This window comes from Aegilops tauschii, chromosome 5, assembly GCF_002575655.3.
Source record: "Aegilops tauschii subsp. strangulata cultivar AL8/78 chromosome 5, Aet v6.0, whole genome shotgun sequence".
Taxonomy (NCBI): Eukaryota; Viridiplantae; Streptophyta; class Magnoliopsida; order Poales; family Poaceae; genus Aegilops; species Aegilops tauschii.
Window position 1 is genome coordinate 121,359,900 of NC_053039.3, and position 23,470 is coordinate 121,383,369.

Sequence of the window (23,470 nt, forward strand, 5' to 3'; positions counted from 1 at the left end):
AGATTGCTGAGTCCTCGTGACTCACAGATACTTCCAAAACAGTTGCAGGTGCCGAGGATACCAGTGCAGGTGATGCAACCGAGCTCAAGTGGGAGCTCGATGAAGCTCTTGTTCGTTTATATATTTGTTTTCCCGTTGATCAGTAGTGGAGCCCAGTTGGGACGACCGGGGATCTAGCATTTGGGGTTGTCTTCTTTGTATTTGGTTTTGACCGTAGTCGGTCTATGTGTGTATCTTGAATGATGTATGAATTTATTACGTATTATGTGAAGTGGCGATTGTAAGCCAACTCTTTATCACATTCTTGTTCATTACATGGGATTATGTGAAGATGACCCTTCTTGCGACAAAATCACAATGCGGTTATGCCTCTAAGTCGTGCCTCGACACGTGGGAGATATAGTCGCATCGTGGGTGTTACAGGAAGAGCGGCGGAACGAGAGAGAGGTGGATGGGCTCGGGCTGGCGGTGCGGAGAGGGAAGAGATGAATGTGGCTAGGGTTGGGGGACGCCGACCAACTTAAATTTGGCCTCATGTGGCGAGTCAAGGCGGTGCCATTCACACCCCGTCGAAGGAGACGTCCATCGGACCGCCATGTTTCCGGGCGATTTTGTGGGGAATAATCGTCAGTCCGACGTGACGGACATGTCCGGCGCGCCTAGGTCTTCTTATATTCACCCTATATTTGAACTGAATATGAAGGATGCTGATTAGAGGCTTTCGGGTCGGTTTTTACCGATCGGCCAGGTGTCCAAAGCGGGTTTGAGATGACCGGGTGTAGATGCTCTGACCGACCAAGTTTGACGAAGTTCGGCCACCGCAACGGCCTCTCCGCCCCGTTAAGCCACTTGCCCGCTTCGCACCCGACCCGACCCAACCCGTTTGAGCGCCTGCCGCCTTGTCGTCTCCACCAAACTCAACTCCCCCACCACTCCCCCTCCCCTCCGCATCTCGCCACTCCCCCGCCTCGTCCCTCTCTCCGGCGACCTCTCCGGCGGCGGAACGGTCGCCGCATGGAGCTGTAGGCCTAGCGCTGAAGCTATCTCCTTGCCCCTGCGCCGGCTGCGGCCATGGCCAACTATCTGGCGCAGTTCCAGACCATCAAGTCCTCCTCGGACCGCATCGTCATCGCCGGTATGCCACCTCCTCTCTTAACCCTACTCCTAACCCCTCGGATCACATACCTACCATCAACCGCGGTCTCCCGCGCGCTGCTGTGACTCGCAGCATAGCGCGATCTGCGCAGCCGGCCCGCGTGATCTCGGGGCCACGCGGGAGGGTTGCGCCCGATCGGGCGGCAATTGGAGATGAAATGGTGATATTTCTAGATAATATAGCTGAAATGGTGGTCTCGGGCTTGCTGTGACATCTTGTTGAGTGATATTCATGGTGGTGTGAGGGCTGGAGGGTTGTGTTTTGCTTCCTGCTGGTCGCATCTCAATTAGTGCCAAGTAAGGTTCGCTGTGCTTAAGCTAATGGGGAATGAGTGTTGTCTCCAATTTCCAATGTGGCCAAACAATCTGCATGGAAACCACATAACTCACCAGCATATTGGCACAAACCTGCTTCATATGAAGTTTTTCTCAAATTGCACGCACCTGTGTAGTGTTGGACAGGCAGATGCCCATTGGTATAGTCCGGAGGTATACAATGAAAGTTGACTAACGCAACTACTTTAGCTCCTCGCCACACATGCTGACAAAATGCGAGATCAAATTTGTGTATTTGTTGTATAAATTCCTTCTCATACAGCAAATAATCTTTTGTAACAGTTGAGGATGTGAGTGACTTGTGGCTCAACGTCAAAGATAGTTTTGAGCAACGCTTGCCAGTCAAGAAAGCCTGTCTCAATAACAAGGCGAGGAACCCCGTTTTAGTGGAAAACCTACCAGCTGAGTTTATACAGACAACTGATTCAAGGCTGCGTAGTCGATTTCCGCAAGAACAATACTTGTTTTGGTTTCGCGAACCATATGCTACTGTTGTTCTTGTTACTTGCGAGGTACTTCTCTCCACATTTTTAAATATCATGTTGCATGCTGCTCTTCCTGATTCTAGTTTTAGATAACATCACTTTTCAAATGGACCATGACCTTTTGCCATTCTTCATATATATGAAATGTACAGGATCTTGATGAGTTCAAGACCATTCTTAAGCCTCGCCTCAAATTAATTGTGCAAAATGATGAGAGAGAATGGTTCATTGTATTTGTGTCGAAGGCCCATCCTAGCAATGATCAAGCAACTAAGATGGCAAAGAAAGTATACGCTAGGCTTGAGGCCGATTTCAACACTAAAAAGAGAGAAAGGTATTTCTTTTGCCACGTCTCCATAGCGGAGTTGGCAACACTCGTATCTGTGTGCTGAATATTTGTATGTATTTGTTGTTTGACTGCAACATGCCGTCACCTGTCATCTTGCATTGAATTTTGTATGAGGATGCCTCCATTTATGAATTCTCAAGGAACTCCTTTTGGGGTTCTCGGTTCAGATGTTACTGCAAATAATACTTAATTCCATGCAAATTTAAAATACCCATCTATGATATAGGTGCTGCAAATTTGATCTTCATGGACCTGATGATGAATTCTGGGACGATTTTGACTCGAAAATGGTGGACTGCATAAGAAACACATTGGATAAAAGGGTCCAGTTCTATGAAGAAGAAAACCGCAGGTTAAGTGAGCAGCGATTCACACCAATATGGAACTTCTGCAACTTTTTTATTCTGAAGGTTAGCAATGGAACCATTTCTAGTGCTTATCAATTGTTGTTACTTATTTCATTCTCAGTGGCACTGTGTTCCTTTACGTTCGTGTGGCTTTCTTGAGCTTACACTCTTATTTGTTCAGGAAAGCTTGGCATTTATGTTTGAGGTGACTAATCTTCATGAAGATTCACTCCGTGAATATGATGAGCTTGAACTATGCTATTCAGAATCAGGTTTTTCTTCAACTTTGATCTGGGGCAGTTATGTTGCATTGAGTTTTGAGCTTCATCTCTAATTAAACTTGCATCATCAAAGGATTTTCTTTCTAATATATCAGGGTTCAGTGTAAGGTGATCAAGACTCAAGAGTCATACGTTTTTTCATGAACTCAGAGTAACTCCATACATCTATTCATAAGGTGTATGCGATTGCTTCGTAGTTTGTAGGGGTAGGACAACGTTAGCCAAGGCTAATGGTGGTGGTTAGCCACTGCTGGTGGCAATACAGAAAAAAATAGCGCAAGGGAGTTATAGGGGTACCGAAGAGAATTTGGGGAAGATGGATTTTTATCATTGCTTGAGAATAAAATGTGCAATGCTAACTGACCTATGTAGCATTGCAGAAGTTCGAGAACTAGGCAGGCATCCTGGCAAGAAAAGTTAGGCCAGAGTCCAGGAGAGAGATTAGGAGCGAATCCAGTTTAGAAGAGTCCAAACAGTCCTTCTCAAACACGAGTTGTATTTTTCGAGTTGTAGTCTGTCATGGTAGAATCTGCCTGCAGTGCAGCAGTGCTCTCCCTTTGCAGGTCTGATTCCGGTTGTGTCCAGCCAGTTGGTTCTTATGCGCCAGTGTCATCTTGTTGCTTTCTCCGATAATGTTGACCCCAATATGAATCTGGAACAGTCCTCATTTCCATACACTAACAATAACTTGTGCTGACAGAAGTGCAACACAAGTTCCTCATTTATGGCACATGTAGTATGGACCGTAGATTAGAAGTAGTTTGCCTTGAGGTTTCTGAAGTATTACTATATAGAGACATTGAACTGAGCTTCTTATAGATGACCAGTGATGATCAGTTAGTTAGACATTGCTTATTAGGACACTGAGGAATAACGAGCCAATGTATGGATGAGCATATGACCAGTGGCTCCATGAGCCAATGCATGAAACCTAAACATCCCCTCTTAACTCCTCCTAGGTATGCGTAAATTACCTAATATGCAAAGTAAAATGAAACAGAGTAGCATGAAGACCAAATATGATTATAATGATTGACATTATTTCCAACCATAAACTTATAGATCTGTTTGTGGAAGCTTGCTTGTTCTTTCTGGAGGTGACTGTGAGTAACTATTTATTTGTCGACTCTTTGGCACGCTTTTCTTTGCTTCAAATACTATAATGGTGATGTCATCAACTAATTCCTTGTCTTCTATGTTAAGAAAAGAAAGAGTGCTACGTTTTGACATAAAGCTTACCCGTGCCGCCAGACTTTTTTGGAATATTAAGTTTCCTGTACATGTATTTTATAAGATAGTTTGCTCATTAGTGTCCATATCATTTTGTTTGCATGCATGCAGTTAATCTCCCAGGGAAACCTCGAGAATTTGGAGGACTGGATACTGGTGATGATCAGGCTGCGCTGCTAAATCCAGGGTTCAAAGCGTTGACCCAGATTGTTCAGGATGACGTGTTCAGGGAATTTGAGTTTAGGCAATACATATTTGCTTGCCAGGCTAAGGTATGTGCATAATGCATTATTCGTTTGTTGAAATAGTTTGTGCAATATTGTACAACTGCTTAGTATTTTATGTAAGTATGGAAGTACCTCGATTTATTGCTTTATTTTGTAGCAACTAGAGTTACACAATGTTTACTATTAGGAGAGGAGCATGAAACAATAATAATTACTTGTAATTTAGCACAAGCAGTCAAGCATGAAAGGACTGACACTTATTTAATTAATTAGGAGAGGAGCATGCTCTTGTTGTGCTCAAATGGATCTTGTCATATAGAACTACAACCCCTGGCGTTTTAATCTATGCTAATTTTTTTTATACAATTCATTATTAATGGTTCTACGACAACTTACAATTAAATATTGCATTATCATTTATTTCATTTCACCTTTTCAGTTATTATTTAAACTGTCTCGACCAGTTGAGGTTGCTGCAAGAGGATATGCTTTTGTTGTCAGCTTTTCCAAGACGCTAGCCTTGCATGAGGTATGTAACCATGGCTTCACTATTTTTCTCCTCGCCAAGAATTAAATATGTTCTAGGAAGACTATCACCCTTTGCGAAATACTACTTGTTTATTAATCCTGAATGTGTTTTCCCTTTTCCTTCAGAATGCACTACCCTTTTGTTTCCGCGAAGTATGGGTGATAACTGCTTGTTTGGGTTTAATTAAATCCACAAGTACACAATATGATGGTGGAGTTGTTGCTATTGATTCAGAGAAGGAGTTCTATCGTCTTCAGGGTGACCTTTATTCTCTCTGTCGTGCTAAGGCAAGTTTTAATAATCATCTGTCTGCAGTTTGTAATGGTTTGAAGTTCAAATGGACACTAGAGAATGCAGTTCCTGTTTTGTGTTTTGTTGGTTTATTAGCTTCTTGCTGCAATCAGATTAAGTGTGCCATCGACTCCTTTTTGCTTATCTTTTGGACTATATTTGCCTAATTCGCTGAAAACATGCAAAACTCTTTGCTTACACATTACTCTTGATGGATATGGCAGTTTATGAGGCTTGCTTATTTGATTGGTTATGGGGTTGAAATAGAAAAAAGTCCAGTCAACAGGTATAAGATCAATGTCACTATTTTATATTCTGAATTCACCCTTCCATCCAGTTTTGCGTTCGAACTAACATGTTTAATGTACCTGCAGTGCCTCATTAAGCATGCTATCTTGGCCAAAGCCAGCTACTTGGCCTTCGATTCCGCCTGATTCGTCGGCAGAAGTAATGGCAAAGGAGAAGGCAAGCATTTTTCAGCTTTGTATCATGCCTTCTTATTAGGTTTCATCTGCATTTTTTGGTTCTTTTGCATCAAAAGTCTATTTCGCTCTTATGTGGTCTAATTGGGCCATACCCATGCGAAGTGACGACATCAACATGTTAGAAATCAGTCACTAAATCTAGTTGCCCCTTCCTCTAATATTGTATGCTCAAAAGGCGAATCTTTCTGTACGAAATGGCATGAAATGAAGCATGGGATATGGAAATAGAAAATGCTATTCCATGCATCCATGTTAGGGATCAATATCATTTTCAGTTTTTTGTTCCTGTGAACATGCAATTTTTCATACACGAAAACTTCAGGTTCATCACTAGTATAATTATGCATTTGGGTGTAGAATAATAAAAAAAGAAACTGGAGATGCCAAATTCTGGAGTCGGAATATGGGAATTCTTTTAAGGCTTTCCCTCGGTCTTGGACAAAGGAAAATGCTTCTAGTGTTTAGCTGCTTATATTGCATATTTAATGCAAACTGTGGCTTAAAGTTGTGAAATATTCTCCTTATGCAGACAATTCTTCAAGCAAAAGCAAGAGAAAAGCTCTTTGACATTCAGAGGAAACCACTGCCATTGGAACCTTCTTCTCTTCTACGTGAAGCTAATAGGCGTAGAGCTTTTCTTTCAGTTGGAAATTTGTCTGAATTATATGATTCAGTTGATGGGTACGGGCAGCCATTTCTCCCATTTATGATGCATTTATATCTGGAGTGGGAATTTCAGCATAAACTGTTGGGTTGTCTTATTCATATATGTGTATATTTTTGTCTGGACAGTTCAGGTTTAGGTGCACATTCAAAACTTTCTCCCAACAAATCTTCTTCTAACTTGATGACAAGAACTATGTCTGGGCCAGCAACCTCTGAGACTTCTCTACCAGTTGATCGGCCTATGAGGTTGTCAGAAATTCATGTTGCTGCTGAGCATGCATTGAAACAGACGATATCTGATCCTGATTTTATGACGTCACTTTCATCACCAGAAGAGTTTGAGGTATTATATTTATTCAGCCACAGCTCGTCATGATAGATTCTTTTCTTACTATCCTGTTATATATATTTTGGAATACCTTAATTGTACTTTGCCATTCTGCTCATTTCCCCCCTTAATCTAATTTAAAATTAGTTTGTTGAACTAATTAATTTTGGAGACACTAATTGAATACCATGTTATTTATATAAATTTTCCCAAAAACTGCAACAGTGTTTGTTTCTGTGTTAACAGAGTAGATATATGGAGCTTACTAAAGGCGCAGCTGACAATTATCACCGCTCTTGGTGGAAAAGACATGGAGTTGTGCTTGATGGAGAGATTGCAGCTATATTTTTTAAGCATGGGAATTATGACCTGGCTGCAAAATCCTATGAGAAAGTGTGTGCTCTCTATTCTGCAGAAGGCTGGGAAGAACTGTTGGCAGATGTTCTTCCTGATCTTGCAGAATGCCAGAAGATTCTTAAAGACGAAGCTGGTTATCTGGCTTCCTGTGTGAAGTTACTGTCTCTTGAGAGTAGCTTGTTTTCATCTAAAGAGCGGCAGGCTTTCCAGTCAGAGGTTGTTCGGCTTGCTCACAGTGAAATGAGGCATCCTGTACCCCTTGATGTTTCATCATTAATTACATTCGCTGGAAATCCTGCTCCGCCACTAGAATTATGTGATGGCGATCCTGGTACACTATCTGTAGCAGTCTGGAGTGGCTTCCCAGATGACATAACACTTGAGTCTCTCAGTTTAAGATTGTCAGCTTTCTCTAGTGCAGATGAAGGTCTTAAGGTACAGTTAATTTGCTGTTACATTATCAATTACTTTCTGGTTTTTCCTTGTGGGATGTAGACTTCTTGTTTAGTCTGATACACTAGTATGTTTCCAATTCAAATCCAGTTTCATCATTGTAGGACAACTTTCAGAAGTAATTGCACATATGTTTTTTTGCAGTCACCTAATCAATGAATGATGCCATGTCGTGCAGGCAATAAGGAGTACAGATGCACGTGTTCTTGTACCAGGTAGAAATATTATCACCTTCGACATTCCTCCTCAAAAGCCAGGTTCCTATGTGTTGGGCGCTCTCACTGGACAGATTGGCAAGCTGTCATTCAGATCACATGGATTTTCTCAAGATGGTCCAGTGGACACTGATGAATTCATGAGCTTTGAGAAGCCAACAAGACCTGTTTTGAAGGTAATGCATTAAAATTAGCTGGAGTATTATGACAAATCAGCCCTGGTGAATCATGTCAACTTGCCATAAGTCAGCTAGCATTATTTTCAAAATTATAAATAGGCACACTTAAAATAACAGGATAAACCTTTCTTATATTTAGTGTGTGCGCGTTCTATCGGGTCTGTCTCACTTTTTGTGTGTGTGCGTTCACTCTAGGTGAGAAAACCGAGGGCTTTGGTTGATATTACTCCTGCTGTATCATCTGCGTTGCTTATGAATGAACTCCAGTGGATCGGGTTGATTGTCAAGCCTATAGACTATTCTTTGAAAGGTGGCATACTGCATATAGATGCCGGTGCTGAACTAAAAATTGAGGAGTCTCAGATGATTGAGATAGAAAGTTACAGAAGCGATGGGGAGCATTCTAGTCCTATTGATGCTTCCAAGGTATTATCAAGGCCCACTGATACTGGAAGGGTTGAGAAGGTTCCTATCGAAAATGGGAAGATAAAACTGCCAGATTGGGCTAGTGACGTGACAACGCTTGTTTGGTTCCCTGTTCGTGCTATCAACGATACAGTTCCAAAGGGAACATCCCCAGGTTCGTATGAAACAGATAACATCAGGTATAGTAGTGTGTTTCAGGCAGTCAGTTGACATTTTTGTTGTCTTTATTTGTTCAGCATCCCCTCAGAAACATAGCATAGTAGATGGGATGAGAATGATTGCTCTCAAGCTTGAATTTGGAGCTTTCCATAATCAAATATTTGAAAGGTACCCTCAAGTATTTGTGCTCTCACTTCGTTATTTAGATATGCCAAGTAAAGAAATACCATTGTGATTGCTTTCCAGGACCATTGCCGTACATTTCACTAATCCATTCCATGTGAGCACACGTGTTGTTGACAAGTGCAATGATGGAACTCTACTTCTGCAGGTACAGTTCTCATGTTTGCACAATTGTTAGCTGATACATTGTCAAAAAAAGGCACATAAAATATGCTCTTCATCTTGTATTAGGTGTCAGCAACAATGCTGGCAGCTCTAATAACATATTTGAACAAATGCATGCATCAATTGGTATTAATTTCTCTTGGATTATTGGATCCCAATTTATGTTTTATTTCGTGTCCAGGTAATATTGCATTCTGAAGTGAAGGCTACTCTGCATGTAAAGGATGTATCATTGGACCTACAAGCTGGATTTGAGCACCTAGGCAAGGGAGATGGACGTCCGACTTCGAGTTTGTTCCCTCTGGTTATTGCTCCTTCTTCCAAAGCTGGAATCTTGTTTGTGATACGTTTAAGTGGCACAAAAGGTATGTCTTCTCTAGGAAGTCCACTTCTCATCTTAAGCTGACTTGCAATGGATGATTGCTCACGTCCTGTTACTCCTTGCTACGACTATGAGTCGTATACTTCATTATGGCAAAGCTAACCACGAAAACTATAGTTTGGTGGCCACAATGAACATCTAAAAATGTCCAACGTAAACTCCATTTTCCAACTTAAACTTGAATCACCCATTTGAACTTTCACATTTTCAGACCTAGATGAGCTGGAACAGGCTGACAGCATGTTGCATATTAAATACGGGATATCCGGTGACCGAGCAACCGGAGCACACTCTCCAGTTCCTGTTAAACCTGATGATTCTGAAGAGCTTCTATTCAAGATTTCACTCAAACTGAAGCGCCCTGTTCTAGATCCATGCCTGGCAGTTGGATTCCTTCCGTTTTCTACCGATTGCCTGAGGGTTGGTCAATTAGTCAACATGAAATGGCGGGTTGAAAGGCTGAAGGACCTGGAGGAAGCATCTCTGTCTGACGTAAGTCTGCAGAACATTCCTTTCTTGCGTCCCAGTAGGCATCACTTTTATGCAGATGCCACTGGAAACTTTCTTCCTAACTGCTCGAATTCTATTTCGCAGGATGAAATACTTTATCAGGTGGACGCTAATCCACAGAACTGGATGGTTGCTGGGAGGAAAAGCGGTCACATTTCATTCTCAGAAGCACAAGGTCAGGATCTAGACACATCTGCGGTTCAGTCCATCTTTATTTAGCACCAATTCACAATTATCGTGTGCACCAATATAACGGTAGGCATCCATTTCACCCACAGGATCAAGGATCGAGATCGCCGTGACATGTGTCCCGCTGGTGTCGGGGTACGTGCACCCGCCCCAGCTAGGCCTGCCCGACGTAGGCGATGCGAATATCAGCTGCAATCCGGCAGGTCCCCACCTGGTGTGCGTGCTTCCTCCCACTCTCAGCACCTCCTACTGCATACCGGCTTGATTCATGAGCCATCCGTGCCATTACGTTAGCTACTTATAGAGGTCACCATTTGAGATACAAGGTGTTCTGTTTTTGCCTGGAGGCGGCCACCATTTGAGATACAAGGTGTTCTGTTTTTGCCTGGAGGCTATTCTTTTTTTTTTCTATAGGTTACATGCACGGTGTATATTGATTGACTGGGTGCGAATCCGAATTCTCGTGATGAGCTGGGGGTTTAACCCTCAACATTTGCATTGCCCTGAGTAATGAGTTGGGGGTAAACCCTAACATTTGCGTTTGTGCTGTCTCTCTTTGAAAATGCTAGCGTTACAGCTGCTTGCTTTCTTCTTAGTCGCTGCTAGTACTCACTAGACGGTTTGTTTTCGAGGAAAGTCGAATGAAGCAAGTGGAAGGAGCTCTCGTTTCAGCAAGCAGAAGAAGCTCCTTCGTTAAGCTTTTGATGGCTGACAACACTATGCAATCAGAAAGTTTGCTCGCCAATCCCAAATTGGCCGCTTCCTCCAGTTCTTTTTTTCTGAATTGCGCTTCCTCTTGTTGTTGCAACAACAATCATTGTAAGGAATGGATGGTTAAGACATGCAATTTGTTTTGCGTGAAAGAACCGCTCAATCTATTAAATTTTTCAGCAGTACAAGAACCCATGTGAAAAATGGACATTACAGAAAGGTCTCCAGCTCAACGGAACCACCTGCACAACACCCCCAGGGGCTTCGCAACAACGAGCGTCGCTGCAATGAGGAACGAGTCAAGAGACAAAACTTCACTGCACGCCTTCACCGGCTTCCGGCATTCGTAACTACCGCATCCTCCACGCCATAACCTTATTCCTTAATAATAATTCCGGGGGATCACTCCCCGTGCTTCGGACCTGCGTGGGCACATTTTAAAACCTTGTTATTCTCCTTAACAACCTTTCAAAAAGAAAAATATTCCGTGACTTGGTTGCCCGCACCACGCTGCCGTTGGAGAAACCTAGCATAACTATATCTAGACAACCTATCTACAAAGCCAGAGCGCATATGAGTTCTGATGTTATGCTTAAGGCATGCACGTTTCCATCGTTCCAAGCCATTGAGGCTTGAGCTTTCTTCATTGACCTTGCGCTCGGGCTTAACCCAAATGACTCGTTTGAATGTTGAGGCCTAGCCAATTCTTCATCGTATCTACAAGCCACAAAGACAACTTATGCCTGCAAGTTACAATGTCAAAAATTATCAAGGCACAATTAGCCCTACTGCCAAGCATGGCCAGCTTAGTGCATCTCTCAAACCACCCACAACCGTTCATCAGGTCCACAAAGTGGTTTGGACGTTTGTTTTCGCATAACCCGGACACAAAATGGACGCATTCATCGGGTCCACGAAGCGGTTTGGACGTTTGACACAAAACGGACGCGTTGTGACTACAAGGTGCCACTAAAGGATCTCACTCTGATTTCAACAACGAAAAATGGCAAAGGCCAGCCACGCATACAAGGTCCCATCAACAAAAAATTGGAGATATCATTTCAATATTTCATCCATTTGTAAATTACGTTTGCATGAAATTCATTTATTTTGTTCAATTTTGCTTATTTCGAAATGTAACATGGTTGGATCATGGCCAGCTTCCTTACACATTTCCCTCGGCTGATGAGTAAGGGCTTCCTTGGATCGATTTGCAAAACGATTTGATTGCAATTCTATGGATCTTTTCCAAAGGTCAGGCCTCATGCATAAATTCCTCTGGAATCAGCTCCTTGCCGACCCAACCCTGAGGAATTTTAATGGCCCAATCCTGTGATCCAAATGCGTTCCATAGGAAACAATCCTAAGGATTGATATCCCGTGAGAACCCTGTGAAAATACTTCAGTCCAAAGAAGACCTTTCCCGTGCCACGCCACAAGCTGTCAATAAGCATACGGTTGACTGTGAATAATTCTCACTCCCATTTCAACTCTTTAATTTGGTCACAAAATTGTAGTTGTCAAGATTTTAGAACATTTTGTTAGTCAAATTAATTGTTTTCAGAACCATAAGAGGGGTATATTTTGCCCGGGTTTATTGTGTATTGCTCAAAGAGCTGTTTAATGTTAGCCAGAGTTGATGTCACTCTACATACAGAGTAAACTGCTAACAAGCCCTTCATCCATATGAAGCAAATTTGATTAAAACTCAAATCATACAGCCCTTCCTCAGTTCAGGTCTCCAAATCACTTCCACACAGTGCTATGAGATAGAACAGAAGTATATAGTTTGATCATCGCCGGACGAAACTAACTTTGATTGCTCACACAAAGTAAAGTTACCAGTGAAGGAACCAAATTACAGATCAAGCATCAATTTGATAACACTGATTCGCATGAACTGTCAAGCAAGCTTAATTCCGCTATGAGTTGGATCCAGATCACACAGCTGGGAGACAAGAGGTTGTTGGCCGTGGGCTAAAATCGAGGAGGGAGGGATGATGGCGCAGAGGGAGATGTGAGTGGCAGCGGCGGACAGGACATAAGTCACAAAATTTAGGGACCCTAAATTCTGGATTTCTGTCGCATCCAGCACCGCCACCCACCCCTCCATCTGCACCGCCACCCCTCTCCCTCCCCGATTTCATTTCAGCCACCAGCCAATCGGAACGAGATCCTCTGACGTACTTCGATCTACTGCCGAGGGACGTCGTTCGCGTGTCACCGTTCACTAGCCATCCGACGGTAGCAGGTAAAATCAAGGGAAACAGAGCTCACGGTCGGCCCACGAGAATGATCCAGCCCAGTCCAATGGGACGGGAGAGGGAAAACTGCGCCAGACCAGGGAAAAGGGCGCGAGAACAAAGAAACGGCGCCAAACTGACGGGAAAAGGGCGCGTTCCACGAAGGAAACGATCGCCGAAGGGACGAGCTGCTCTGCTCTTCAATCCCGTGAATAGACTGACGGAAAAGGGCGTGTTCCACGAAGGAATCGATCGCTGAAGGGACGAGCTGCTCTGCTCTTCAATCATGTGAGTACGTCTTATTATTCTTTCTCTATCTATCTTGTTGATTAATTTCCCATATCAAATTGCTTTGAAATTGATCAAACTTCCATCATCAGATTGCTTTGAAATAGATCCATCTTCTTATCAGGTTGCTGTGAACGGGATCTAGCTTTCCATTTTGTCATGAAAAAAATTACTTAGTTGAATTATTAGATTGAGATGGAAGGAGAGGCAAGCACAGTACGCCATGATTCCAATACGTAAGTGATACAACACCCAGTATGTATGTTATTTCTAAGGAGAGATCAGACAAATTTAAGTTGTCCAAATACTATTGCTCCCTTGCTTATTCTATTTGGCCTGAGTCTCAGAATTTTTAACAAGAGTTTACACGAACTGTTTCATGTCCCCAATGACAACTATTCATTCTATGTTCTCTTTTACATTGGTTCTAATATTTGCTCTGCACTTCACATGTCCCTTGCTCATGTTGTTTTTTTCATTGTAGAGCTATACTTCCTGGTTTGGTACCTCTTGTTGGCATGGAATTTAGAAACTCGGATGAGGCTTGGGCATTTTGGCTGACCTACAGTGGCCAGAAAGGTTTTGAGGTCAGAAAAAGGTACACAAACAGAAGGCCAACCGATGGCAAGGTTACATCATGCAGATTTGTTTGTGCAAACGAGGGACATCGATCGCAAGACAAAAGGGATCATTTAACAAAGTGCCCTAGAGCTGAAACTAGAACGGAATGTCAAGTCTTCATGAATCTAAAAAGGATAGAAAGAAGGGAAATTTAAAAGTGTCTGAGTTGTCTTTGGAACACAATCACACACTACATCTGCCAGAGACCTTGCACTTAATGGTGTCACAAAGGAAAATTTCAGAGGTACAATCTTTTGAAATCGACACAGCAGATGCCGCTGGAATTGGGGGAGTTGGCTAGTCGCCAAGTTGGCGGACCACTCAATCTTAGCTACACCCTTCGTGATCGCAAGAATTATTTGCGGACAAAGCGACAACGAGAGATGGCATATGGCGAAGCAGGTAGCATGCTTAAGTATTTTCAAGACAAAGTTGCAGAAAACCCATCATTCCAATATGCCTTGCAAATGGATTGTGAAGAGCAAATAGCAAATATATTTTGGGCTGATGCTAAAATGATCATGGACTACGCACATTTGGGTGATGTTGTTAGTTTTGACACCACTTTTGGAACAAACAAGGAGAGAAACTGTAGTTTTTGGTGCTGCTCTCATGTATGATGAAACGTTTGATTCCTTCGAGTGGTTGTTTAAAACCTTTCTCAAAGCCCATAATGGACAACATCCTAAAACATTCTATACGGATCAAGATACTGCAATGGGAAATGCAGCTGGGGAGGTGTTTCCAGAAACATGGCATGGATTATGCACTTTTCACATTATGCAAAATGCTATCAAACATCTGCATGAGGAGAAGAACGAAGAGAATAATGAAGAGAAGACTGCAGGGAAGAATGGAGAGCAGAATGAAGGGAAGAATGAAGATAAGAATGAAGGGAAGAAACAAAAGAAGCATGAAGGGAAGAAAAAAAGAAGAATGAAGGAAAGAAAACAGAGAAGAATGAAGAGCCAAGTATTCTATCAGATTTTAGCGCATGCATGTTTGAGTACGAAGACATGATCGAGTTTGAACAAAAATTTGACCTCATGAGAGAAAAGGTGAGCAAACAAACTTGGTTGGATAGTATATACAAGGTGAAAGAAAAATGGGTTGAATGTTATATGAAGGATGTCTTCACATTAGGAATGAGAAGTACACAATTGAGTGAGAGTTTGAACAATGACTTGAAAATCCATTTCAAATCTGATTTTGATATCATTCGGTTCTTTAAGCATTTTGAAAGGGTGGTGCAAGGAAAAAGGAATAATGAGCTGGACTCAGAATTTGATTCTAGGAAGAAGTTGCCTAAACTATGTATGAGGAGACCACCACCAATGTTGGTGCAAGCTAGCAAGCTATATACACATGTTATATTTGAAGCTTTTCAAGGTGAATTTGAAAGATCCTTGGCAGCTTGCACAAAGGCTTTGGTTGGTAATGATGAATATCTAGTAGGAGTATAAAGTTACCGGTGATCCTTTGAAGGAAACAGCTGTGTGCAGCTGCGGCAATTTGATAGAATTGGGATATTGTGTGCCCATGCTCTTAAGGTTCTTGATTTGATGAATATCAAGTCACTACCACCACAATATGTGCTAAAGCGATGGACGAAGGAAGCAAGGAGTGGAACTATAAAAGATAACATGGGAAGAAACGTAATGGAAAATCCAAATATGGCTGCAATGCTTAGCTACAGATTTGTGTCTCACAAATTCCACAATTTAGCACATCGAGCGACTAACTTTCCAGAAGCAACCACGTTAGTAGACAACACACTTGACATCCTTGGTAAGCAAGTTGAAGAAATAATCAATGGATGCACAAGCACTTCTGGGGATGCACGTATAGTCTCTGCAGATGCTAGTGCACCAAATCCAAATGACTTGTTGAGTACTGCACGCCTAAAGAAAAAGGAGGTTCAAACAAAAACTTCAAAACGCAAAAGAAATTGGTTGGATAAGAAGCACAAGGCTAGGAAAAAGAGACAAAGCAAAGCTACATCACAGGTTGGGGAAGTGGCATGTAATGATGGTGCATATGTTCAATCGGCACATATTTCTATGGTATGTTGCTAAATAATAGTCATGTTTCCAATGAAGTTTCTTTTCCTACAAGATGCAAGAGGTTGGTGAAGGGGCATGTAATGCTGGTGCACAAGTACAAGCACATATCATAGATGATAGTGTTTCTGGGGACAAAGGGGCATATAGTACTGATTACAATATCAATTTTAGCTGCACTCAATTGCTGATGGTAATACTAATCATATAATCTCTTTACAAATCGGGATATAATAATGTGAAAAAGAACTTACGTTTTTACTTAATTTACAGGGACCAATCACAGGTGATGCACTTTGTTCTTGGAATTGGAAGCCATGTGCTAAAGAAGCAAGCAACTGTCAAGTGTTTAGTTTGGGCCGTAATTCACTTTATTTAAGTTTAGTTGATCTCTTTTGTCCGATGCACTAATTTAGTGTTATGAATCAGTGTCTTTTAGTTAATTTATTTAATCTCTTCTCTCCTGCACTATATTACAATGGTTTCATTAATTTGCTGTCAATATTCAATTTAGTCAGTTCAGTTTGATAGTTTAATTGATCTCCTTTGCCACATGCTTACAATAATTCCTATTTCACCAATATGCTCACAATTGCACAACATCATATGCTCTCAAATTTTGCTATCCATTTTTTCAAAATATTAACAGGAGCACTGCTCTTTCTGATAGTAGAAAAGAGAGTCTAAATACAAGCTCGGTACAGGGGCCAACCCCTAGCGGTACAGAACCCAGATCATCAATGAGCATTTTGACAAGCATCAGTGATCTGCTTTCACTTAGAACATTAATACACAGTCTCATATCAATTTGACTTGTAGTTTCCTCACATAATACAAATTAAGTGACTAAAACTGAAACTCCACTTCAGGCTCTTGCTGCTCAACTACTGCCTGCCTCCTTCAGATTCAGTTTCTAAACTGAACTGAACTGAACTTCAGGCTCTGGCTGGCTCCTGCTGCAGCTACTTGATGCCTCCTCCAGTGTTCCACCGCAGGGTGCGTCGCACTCCAGGCTTGTGTTGGTCAGCCTTCATCTGCGTCTACTTGCGCTCAGCAACGCGGCGCTCACTTGCAGCGGCCGCGAGCCCGACGGCGTGGTGCAGCCATGCGGTGGTGGCGGCCATGGCGTTGCCAGTCGCTCGCCCTCCTAGTGATGCGGACGGCGGCGGCCGCCGCACTCCGGCGCTGGTGCGGCAATGGCTGCGGCGGACGCCCAATCACCCGCGGCGGTGCTAGGTTTAGGCAGGGTCATGGCGATGGCGAGCGAACGACGAGGAGTAAAAGGGGTGGGTGTTTTTTCTTGAAGATGGGCCGCATCTGTTCTGGGCTGATGGCTGTTCGCTGCTTCTCGGCTCTGTTTCCCTGGTTTTTACCTGCTACCGTCGGATGGCTAGCGAACGGTAACACAGGAACGACGTCCCTCAGCAGTAGATCGAATGAAATCGAGGAGGGCGAGGGGTGGCGGTGCTAGATGCGACAGATATCCAGAATTTAGGGTCTCTAAATTTTGTGACTTCTGTCCTGTCCGCCGCCGCCACTCACATCTCCCTCTGCGCCGTCATCCCTCCCTCCTCCATGGCCAACAACCTCTTGTCCCCCAGCTGTCTGATCTGGATCCAACTCATGGCGGAATTAAGCTTGCTTGACAGTTCATGCGAATCAGTGTTATCAAATTGATGCTTGATCTGTAATTTGGTTCCTTCACTGGTAACTTTACTTTGTGTGAGCAATCAAAGCTAGTTTCGTCCGGTGATGATCAAACTATATACTTCTGTTCTATCTCATAGCACTGTGTGGAAGTGATTTGGAGACCTGAACTGAGGAAGGGCCAACGACCGCCCACCTCCAAGCTGTATGCAGGGGCATCTCCTCGACACAAGCGGCTGGCTGGATGCAGACAAATGGGGTACCGCAGGCGAGCGGGCGACGAGGAGGTCGGGAAAGGAAGGGAAAACAGGAGCGCACGACGAAGAAGAAACAAAAACAGGAGCAGGCGACGAGGATGTTAAAAATGTGCCAGAAGACAATTGCTCGAGTTTAATGTTGGCTGCAGTTACCGTTACTCTACAGGATACAAACTGTTATAATCATACACCCTAGCGCATCATTCAGAGAAGCAAATTTTATAAAAACTCAAATCTTTCAGCGTTTCACAGTTCCGATCTCCAAATCGCTTCCACACCTGCTATGATAGCGCATCAGAAGAACGAAAGTATGTATTTAGTTTGATCAATTTGATGACACAGATTTGCATTTAACAGTCATGCTGGCTTTATTCCGCCGAAATGGATGCATTGCGTTTCTCCAGATCAGACGGTTGGGAACTGAGGTAGTTGGCTGAGGGCTAAAATTGAAGAGAGAGGGGCGGCGGCGTTGAGGAATGGATAGGAGGTGACGGCAGCGACGGGACAAAAGTCTTACAATAAGACTTTTGCCTCATTGCCGCCACCACCGCATATCCATCCACCAGCTCCGCCACCCCTCCCTCCTCTATTTTCATTTCAGCCACCAGCCAACCACCTCCCACCTCCGAGCCGTATGCAGGGGCAACACCTCAACTCCAGCGGCTGGATGCAGAGAAGACAGGTCACACGGGCGACAAGGAGGTCGGGGAAGGAAGGGGAAATGGGAGGAGATGGAGGCACACGAATCTCAAAAAACTAAGAATATGCATGTTTGCGTTAAGATGTGCCAGAAGACAGGTAACACGACGCGGTTTGATTGAGCGTCATGCTGTTTAATGCTGGCCGGTGTTTCCGTCCGTCTATGCTTCCCTCTACGGGATGACCAAACTGTAATGAACAAGCCATCCTTCCAGTTGTGAAGCAACAAAAACAACAGTTTTTCAATCGCAAAATGCAAGCAGAAAAAATTGAAATGCACAACAAAACTGAAAATAATCAAGCTTTTCCTCAGTTCAGGTCTCCAAATTGCTTCCGCACCGCGCCATGAGATAGCACATCAGAAGAACGAAAGTGTTTAGTTTCATCATCATCGGACAGCTTTAAGCATTAGATCTAGCACAAGATAGAACAAAAGAAAGAATCTCCAAAAGAGATGGTCCCTCAGAAACATTTGCATATATGTATCAACAGATTGGTATTTTTCAGACAAGGCTGAAACTTAAAATTTGTCCAGTCATCGGGAGGCCGAAACAGAGTCCAAAACTTGACCAAATAGCAAAAAACGAAAACCCCAGACGAGCAACAGATCGGGTTGCTTGTTGGCACAGATCCCTCTGGGTGATAATATGGATCTCATCAACGTATGAATCAGGCCACTACTTTAACATCACAGGTCATCACCGGGATCCGCGAACAGGAACTTCCGATCCATAGGAAAGAACGAAAACGAAATATGTACACGAAAAATCAAACAGCAACCAGATGCAGTCTCCTCAGTTCAGGTCTCCAGTTCTTCCACATTGTGAATTTCAGAAGAACGAAAGTATTATTTGGGTCATCACCGGAGAACGCGCAGGGCGAGAAAAAACAAAAGCAAATCGAAGCGCAGCTGAGCGAAATCGAAGTCGGATCGAGAAGGAGGGGCGGAGATGCATATGGGAGGAAGAGAGATACTGGGTCTGGCGGCTGGGTTTGCTGGGTGGTTAGGAAGGAGGATTTGTTTTGTATTTATAGGCTCCCGGTTAGGGTTGGGCCGGTTGGCTGCACCTCCTACGTAATCTGCACCGTCCGATCTTGGTCTCGATCTCGGCGGGGACGGTGTTTCCCGTTGCGAAACCTGGCCACACCGTCTCGTTCTCCACCGCGCCTCTCAGCTGCCGTCAGATGTATCACACGACCGAGCTGGTTAACCTTTTTTTTTAGGGTGGAACTGGTTAACTAATTAACTATGATCAAGTATGACGAATACATGATCAACACTGTAAGATGAAAATGAACACATATAAGAAAATTAGTTTTGCTAAATATTAGTCATATTTTACGCAGGGTGGATTTTGTACTTTTCCTATTTTCATTTATTATTTCATTTTAATGAGTTCGATTATTATTTTTTCCATGGTACTGTCGGAATTGGGGCTCCGGGGACCCAAAAGGTTCAAACTTTGGGGTGCGCTGGTTCCTTCGCTCTACTCTACCTCAAGACGACACTCTCGCGTGCTCGAGCTAAGGAAGAAGAACAGTGGACACGGCGGTTTACCTAGGTTCGGGCCACCTTCCGGTGTAATACCCTACTCCTGCTTGGTTGGGATTGCTTGAGGATGAGAGTGAGTACAAAGGTGGGTTCTGGCTAGCTTGGGCTCGATTCCCCTACTACGGCGGCAGCCTGCCCTCTCTTATACTAGACTTGGTCCTCTTCCCCCGAAAACGCAAGGCGGGAAGGGTTGCCGCAACGGCCAGTTTGAAGAGGGGCAGGACTGCAGCTTATCCTGATAAAAGTAGTCTTCGCCTGCAAAAGCCTCCTGTCGTGACGCGCTGGTGGGCTCGGGGATAACCTCCGTCCTGGCGAGTCTCGGGCCTTGGTCTTCTTGCACCGAACTGGAAACCTTTGGGGATTGCTTCGGGAACCGGCGCGCTGTCCCTGCTCTCTTAACACAAAAGAGGAAAGCCTCTTCATCCGCGCCCGCTGGCACCGCCTCTAGCGCCGCTCGTCGTGGCGAGCGTCAACCACGTGAAGACGTAGGACCACGCGACCCCACTGAGCCATCCTTGACTAGTCCGCCCAGCGAAGGGCCTCGGGGGCAGCCTTGAGAGGCGGCCTCGCAAGGGGGGGGGGGCTCGCGAGGCTCCTGATGATGCTCGCTTGTTGGGGAACGTAGCATGCAATTTCAAAAAAATCCTATGCTCACGCAAGATCTATCTAGAAGATGCATAGCAATGAGAGGGGGAGAGTGTGTCCACGTACCCTCGTAGACTGAAAGCGGAAGCGTTAGTTTAACACGGTTGATGTAGTCGAACGTCTTCTCGATCAAACCGATCAAGCACCGAACGTACGACACCTCCGAGTTCTGCACACGTTCAGCTCGATGACATCCCTCGAACTTTTGATCCAGCAAAGTGTCGAGGGAGAGTTCCGTCAGCACGACGGCATGGTGACGGTGATGGTGAAGTTATCCATGCAGGGCTTCGCCTAAGCACTACGTGAATATGACCGGAGGTGTAAACTGGGGAGGGGGGCGCCGCACACGGCTTGGAACAATTGTGTGTCTAAGAGGCGCCCCCACCCCCGTATATAAAAGGAGGGAGAGGGGAGGAGGCCGGCCCTAGGCACGCCCCAAGTGGGAGGAGTCCCACTTGGGCTCCTAGTAGGATTCGCCCCCCCTTCCTTTTATCGGAGGGGGAAAGGGGGAAGGAGAGGGAGAGGGAGAAGGAAAGGGGGGCACCGCCCCCTCCCCTAGTCCAATTCGGACTCCTCCCTTGGGGGGCGCCACCTCTTGTGGGCTGGCTTCCCTCCCTCCTACGGCCCATATGGCCCATATCTTCCCCGGGGGGTTCCGGTAACCCCCCCGGTACTCCGATATGTACCCGATACATTCCGGAAAACTTCTGGTGTCCGAATACTATCATCCAATATATCAATCTTTACCTCTCGACCATTTTGAGACTCCTCGTCATGTCCGTGATCTCATCCGGGACTCCGAACAACATTCAGTTACCAAATCACACAACTCATAATACAAAACGTCATCGAACGTTAAGCGTGCGGACCCTACGGGTTCGAAAACTATGTAGACATGACCGAGACACCTCTCCGGTCAATAACCAATAGCGGAACCTGGACGCTCATATTAGTTCCCACATATTCTACGAAGAGCTTTATCGGTCGAACCGTTATGACAACATACGTTATTCCCTTTGTCATCGGTATGTTACTTGCCCGAGATACGATCGTCGGTATCTTCATACCAAGTTCAATCTCGTTACCGTTAAGTCTCTTTACTCGTTCCGTAATGCATCATCCCGCAACTAACTCATTAGTCACATTGCTTGCAAGGCTTATTATGATGTGCATTACCGAGAGGGCCCAGAGATACCTCTCCGATACTCGGAGTGACAAATCCTAATCTCGATCTATGCCAACCTAACAAAACACCTTTGGAGATACCTATAGAGCATCTTTATAATCACCCAGTTACGTTGTGACGTTTGATAGCACACAAGGTATTCCTCCGTTATCCGGGAGTTGCATAATCTCATAGTTAAAGGAATATGTATAAGTCATGAAGTAAGAAGTAGCAATAAAACTTAACGATCATTATGCTAAGCAAACGGATGGGTCTTGTCCATCACATCATTCTCCTAATGATGTGATCTCGTTCATCAAATGACAACACATGTCTATGGTCAGAAAACTTAACCATCTTTGATTAACGAGCTAGTCTAGTAGAGGCTTACTAGGGACACTGTGTTTTGTCTATGTATCCACACATGTATCAAGTTTCCGGTTAATACAACTCTAGCATGAATAATAGATATTTATTATGATATAAGGAAATATAAATAACAACTTTATTATTGCCTCTAGGGCATATTTCCTTCAGTCTCCCACTTGCACTAGAGTCAGTAATCTGGATTACAATGTAATGATTCTAACACCCATGGAGTCTTGGTGTTGATCATGTTTTGCTCGTGGAAGAGGCTTAGTCAACGGGTTTGCCACATTCAGATCCGTATGTATTTTGCAAATCTATGTCTCCCTCCTTGACTTGATCACGGATGGAGTTGAAGCGTCTCTTGATGTGTTTGGTTCTTTTGTGAAATCTGCATTCCTTCGCCAAGGCTATTGCTCCAGTATTGTCACAAAAGATTTTCATTGGACCCGATGCACTAGGTATTACACCTAGATCAGATATGAACTCCTTCATCCATACTCCTTCATTCGTTGCTTCTGAAGCAGCTATGTACTCCGCTTCACACGTAGATCCCGCCACGACGCTTTGCTTGGAACTGCACCAACTGACAGCTCCACCATTCAATGTAAATATGTATCCGGTTTGTGACTTAGAGTCATCCGGATTTGTGTCAAAGCTAGCGTCGACGTAACCATTTACAACGAGCGCTTTGTCACCTCCATAAACGAGAAACATATCCTTAGTCCTTTTCAGTTACTTTAGGATGTTCTTGACCGATGTCTAGCGATCCACTCCTGGATTACTTTGGTACCTCCCTGCTAGACTTATAGCAAGGCACACATCAGGTATGGTACACATCATAGCATACATGATAGAACCTATGGCTGAAGCATAGGGAATTACTTTCATTTTCTCTCTATCTTCTGCAGTGGTCGGGCATTGAGTCTGACTCAACTTCACACCTTGTAACACGGGCAAGAACCCTTTCTTTGACTGGTCCATTTTGAACTTCTTCAAAACTTTATCAAGGTATATGCCTTGTGAAAGTCCAATTAAGCGTCTTGATCTATCTCTATAGATCTTGATGCCCAATATATAAGCCTCTTCACCGAGGTCTTTCATTGAAAAACTTTTATTCAAGTATCCTTTTATGCTATCCAGAATTCTATATCATTTCCAATCAACAATATGTCATCCACATATAATATTAGAAATGCTACAGATCTCCCACTCACTTTCTTGTAAGTACAGGCTTCTCCAAAAGTATGTATAAAACCATATGCTTTGATCACCTCATCAAAGCGTAT

General features: G+C 43.9%; 1 protein-coding gene, 2 non-coding genes and 3 pseudogenes across 3 annotated transcripts; 2 read left to right on the top strand and 4 right to left on the bottom strand.

Annotated features, from left to right (window-relative positions):
- Positions 1-871: 871 nt before the first annotated feature.
- LOC109736356 (trafficking protein particle complex II-specific subunit 130 homolog) lies at positions 872-10,469 on the top strand. The gene is made up of 21 exons (XM_020295582.4): positions 872-1,135; positions 1,774-2,003; positions 2,129-2,310; positions 2,552-2,735; positions 2,854-2,944; positions 4,295-4,455; positions 4,850-4,939; positions 5,065-5,226; positions 5,455-5,516; positions 5,605-5,695; positions 6,245-6,396; positions 6,508-6,724; positions 6,956-7,501; positions 7,698-7,910; positions 8,109-8,493; positions 8,576-8,666; positions 8,745-8,829; positions 9,028-9,211; positions 9,440-9,720; positions 9,823-9,913; positions 10,017-10,469. The coding sequence occupies exons 1-21, from the start codon at positions 1,072-1,074 to the stop codon at positions 10,190-10,192; spliced, it is 3,738 nt and encodes a 1,245-aa protein (XP_020151171.1). The 5' UTR covers positions 872-1,071; the 3' UTR covers positions 10,193-10,469.
- Positions 10,470-12,360: 1,891 nt separating this feature from the next.
- Positions 12,361-12,445, bottom strand: LOC120965651 (small nucleolar RNA Z159/U59; annotated as a pseudogene).
- Positions 12,446-17,592: 5,147 nt separating this feature from the next.
- On the top strand, positions 17,593-17,677 carry LOC120965650 (small nucleolar RNA Z159/U59; annotated as a pseudogene).
- Positions 17,678-18,534: 857 nt separating this feature from the next.
- LOC120965769 (small nucleolar RNA snoR137) lies at positions 18,535-18,680 on the bottom strand. The gene has a single exon (XR_005758792.1). It is a non-coding gene; the product is annotated as a small nucleolar RNA snoR137 (small nucleolar RNA).
- A 76-nt stretch (positions 18,681-18,756) lies between these two features.
- LOC120965645 (small nucleolar RNA Z159/U59) lies at positions 18,757-18,852 on the bottom strand. Its single transcript, XR_005758687.1, has one exon. It is a non-coding gene; the product is annotated as a small nucleolar RNA Z159/U59 (small nucleolar RNA).
- Positions 18,853-19,241: 389 nt separating this feature from the next.
- LOC120965643 (small nucleolar RNA Z159/U59) lies at positions 19,242-19,323 on the bottom strand (annotated as a pseudogene).
- Between the last annotated feature and the right edge of the window lie 4,147 nt (positions 19,324-23,470).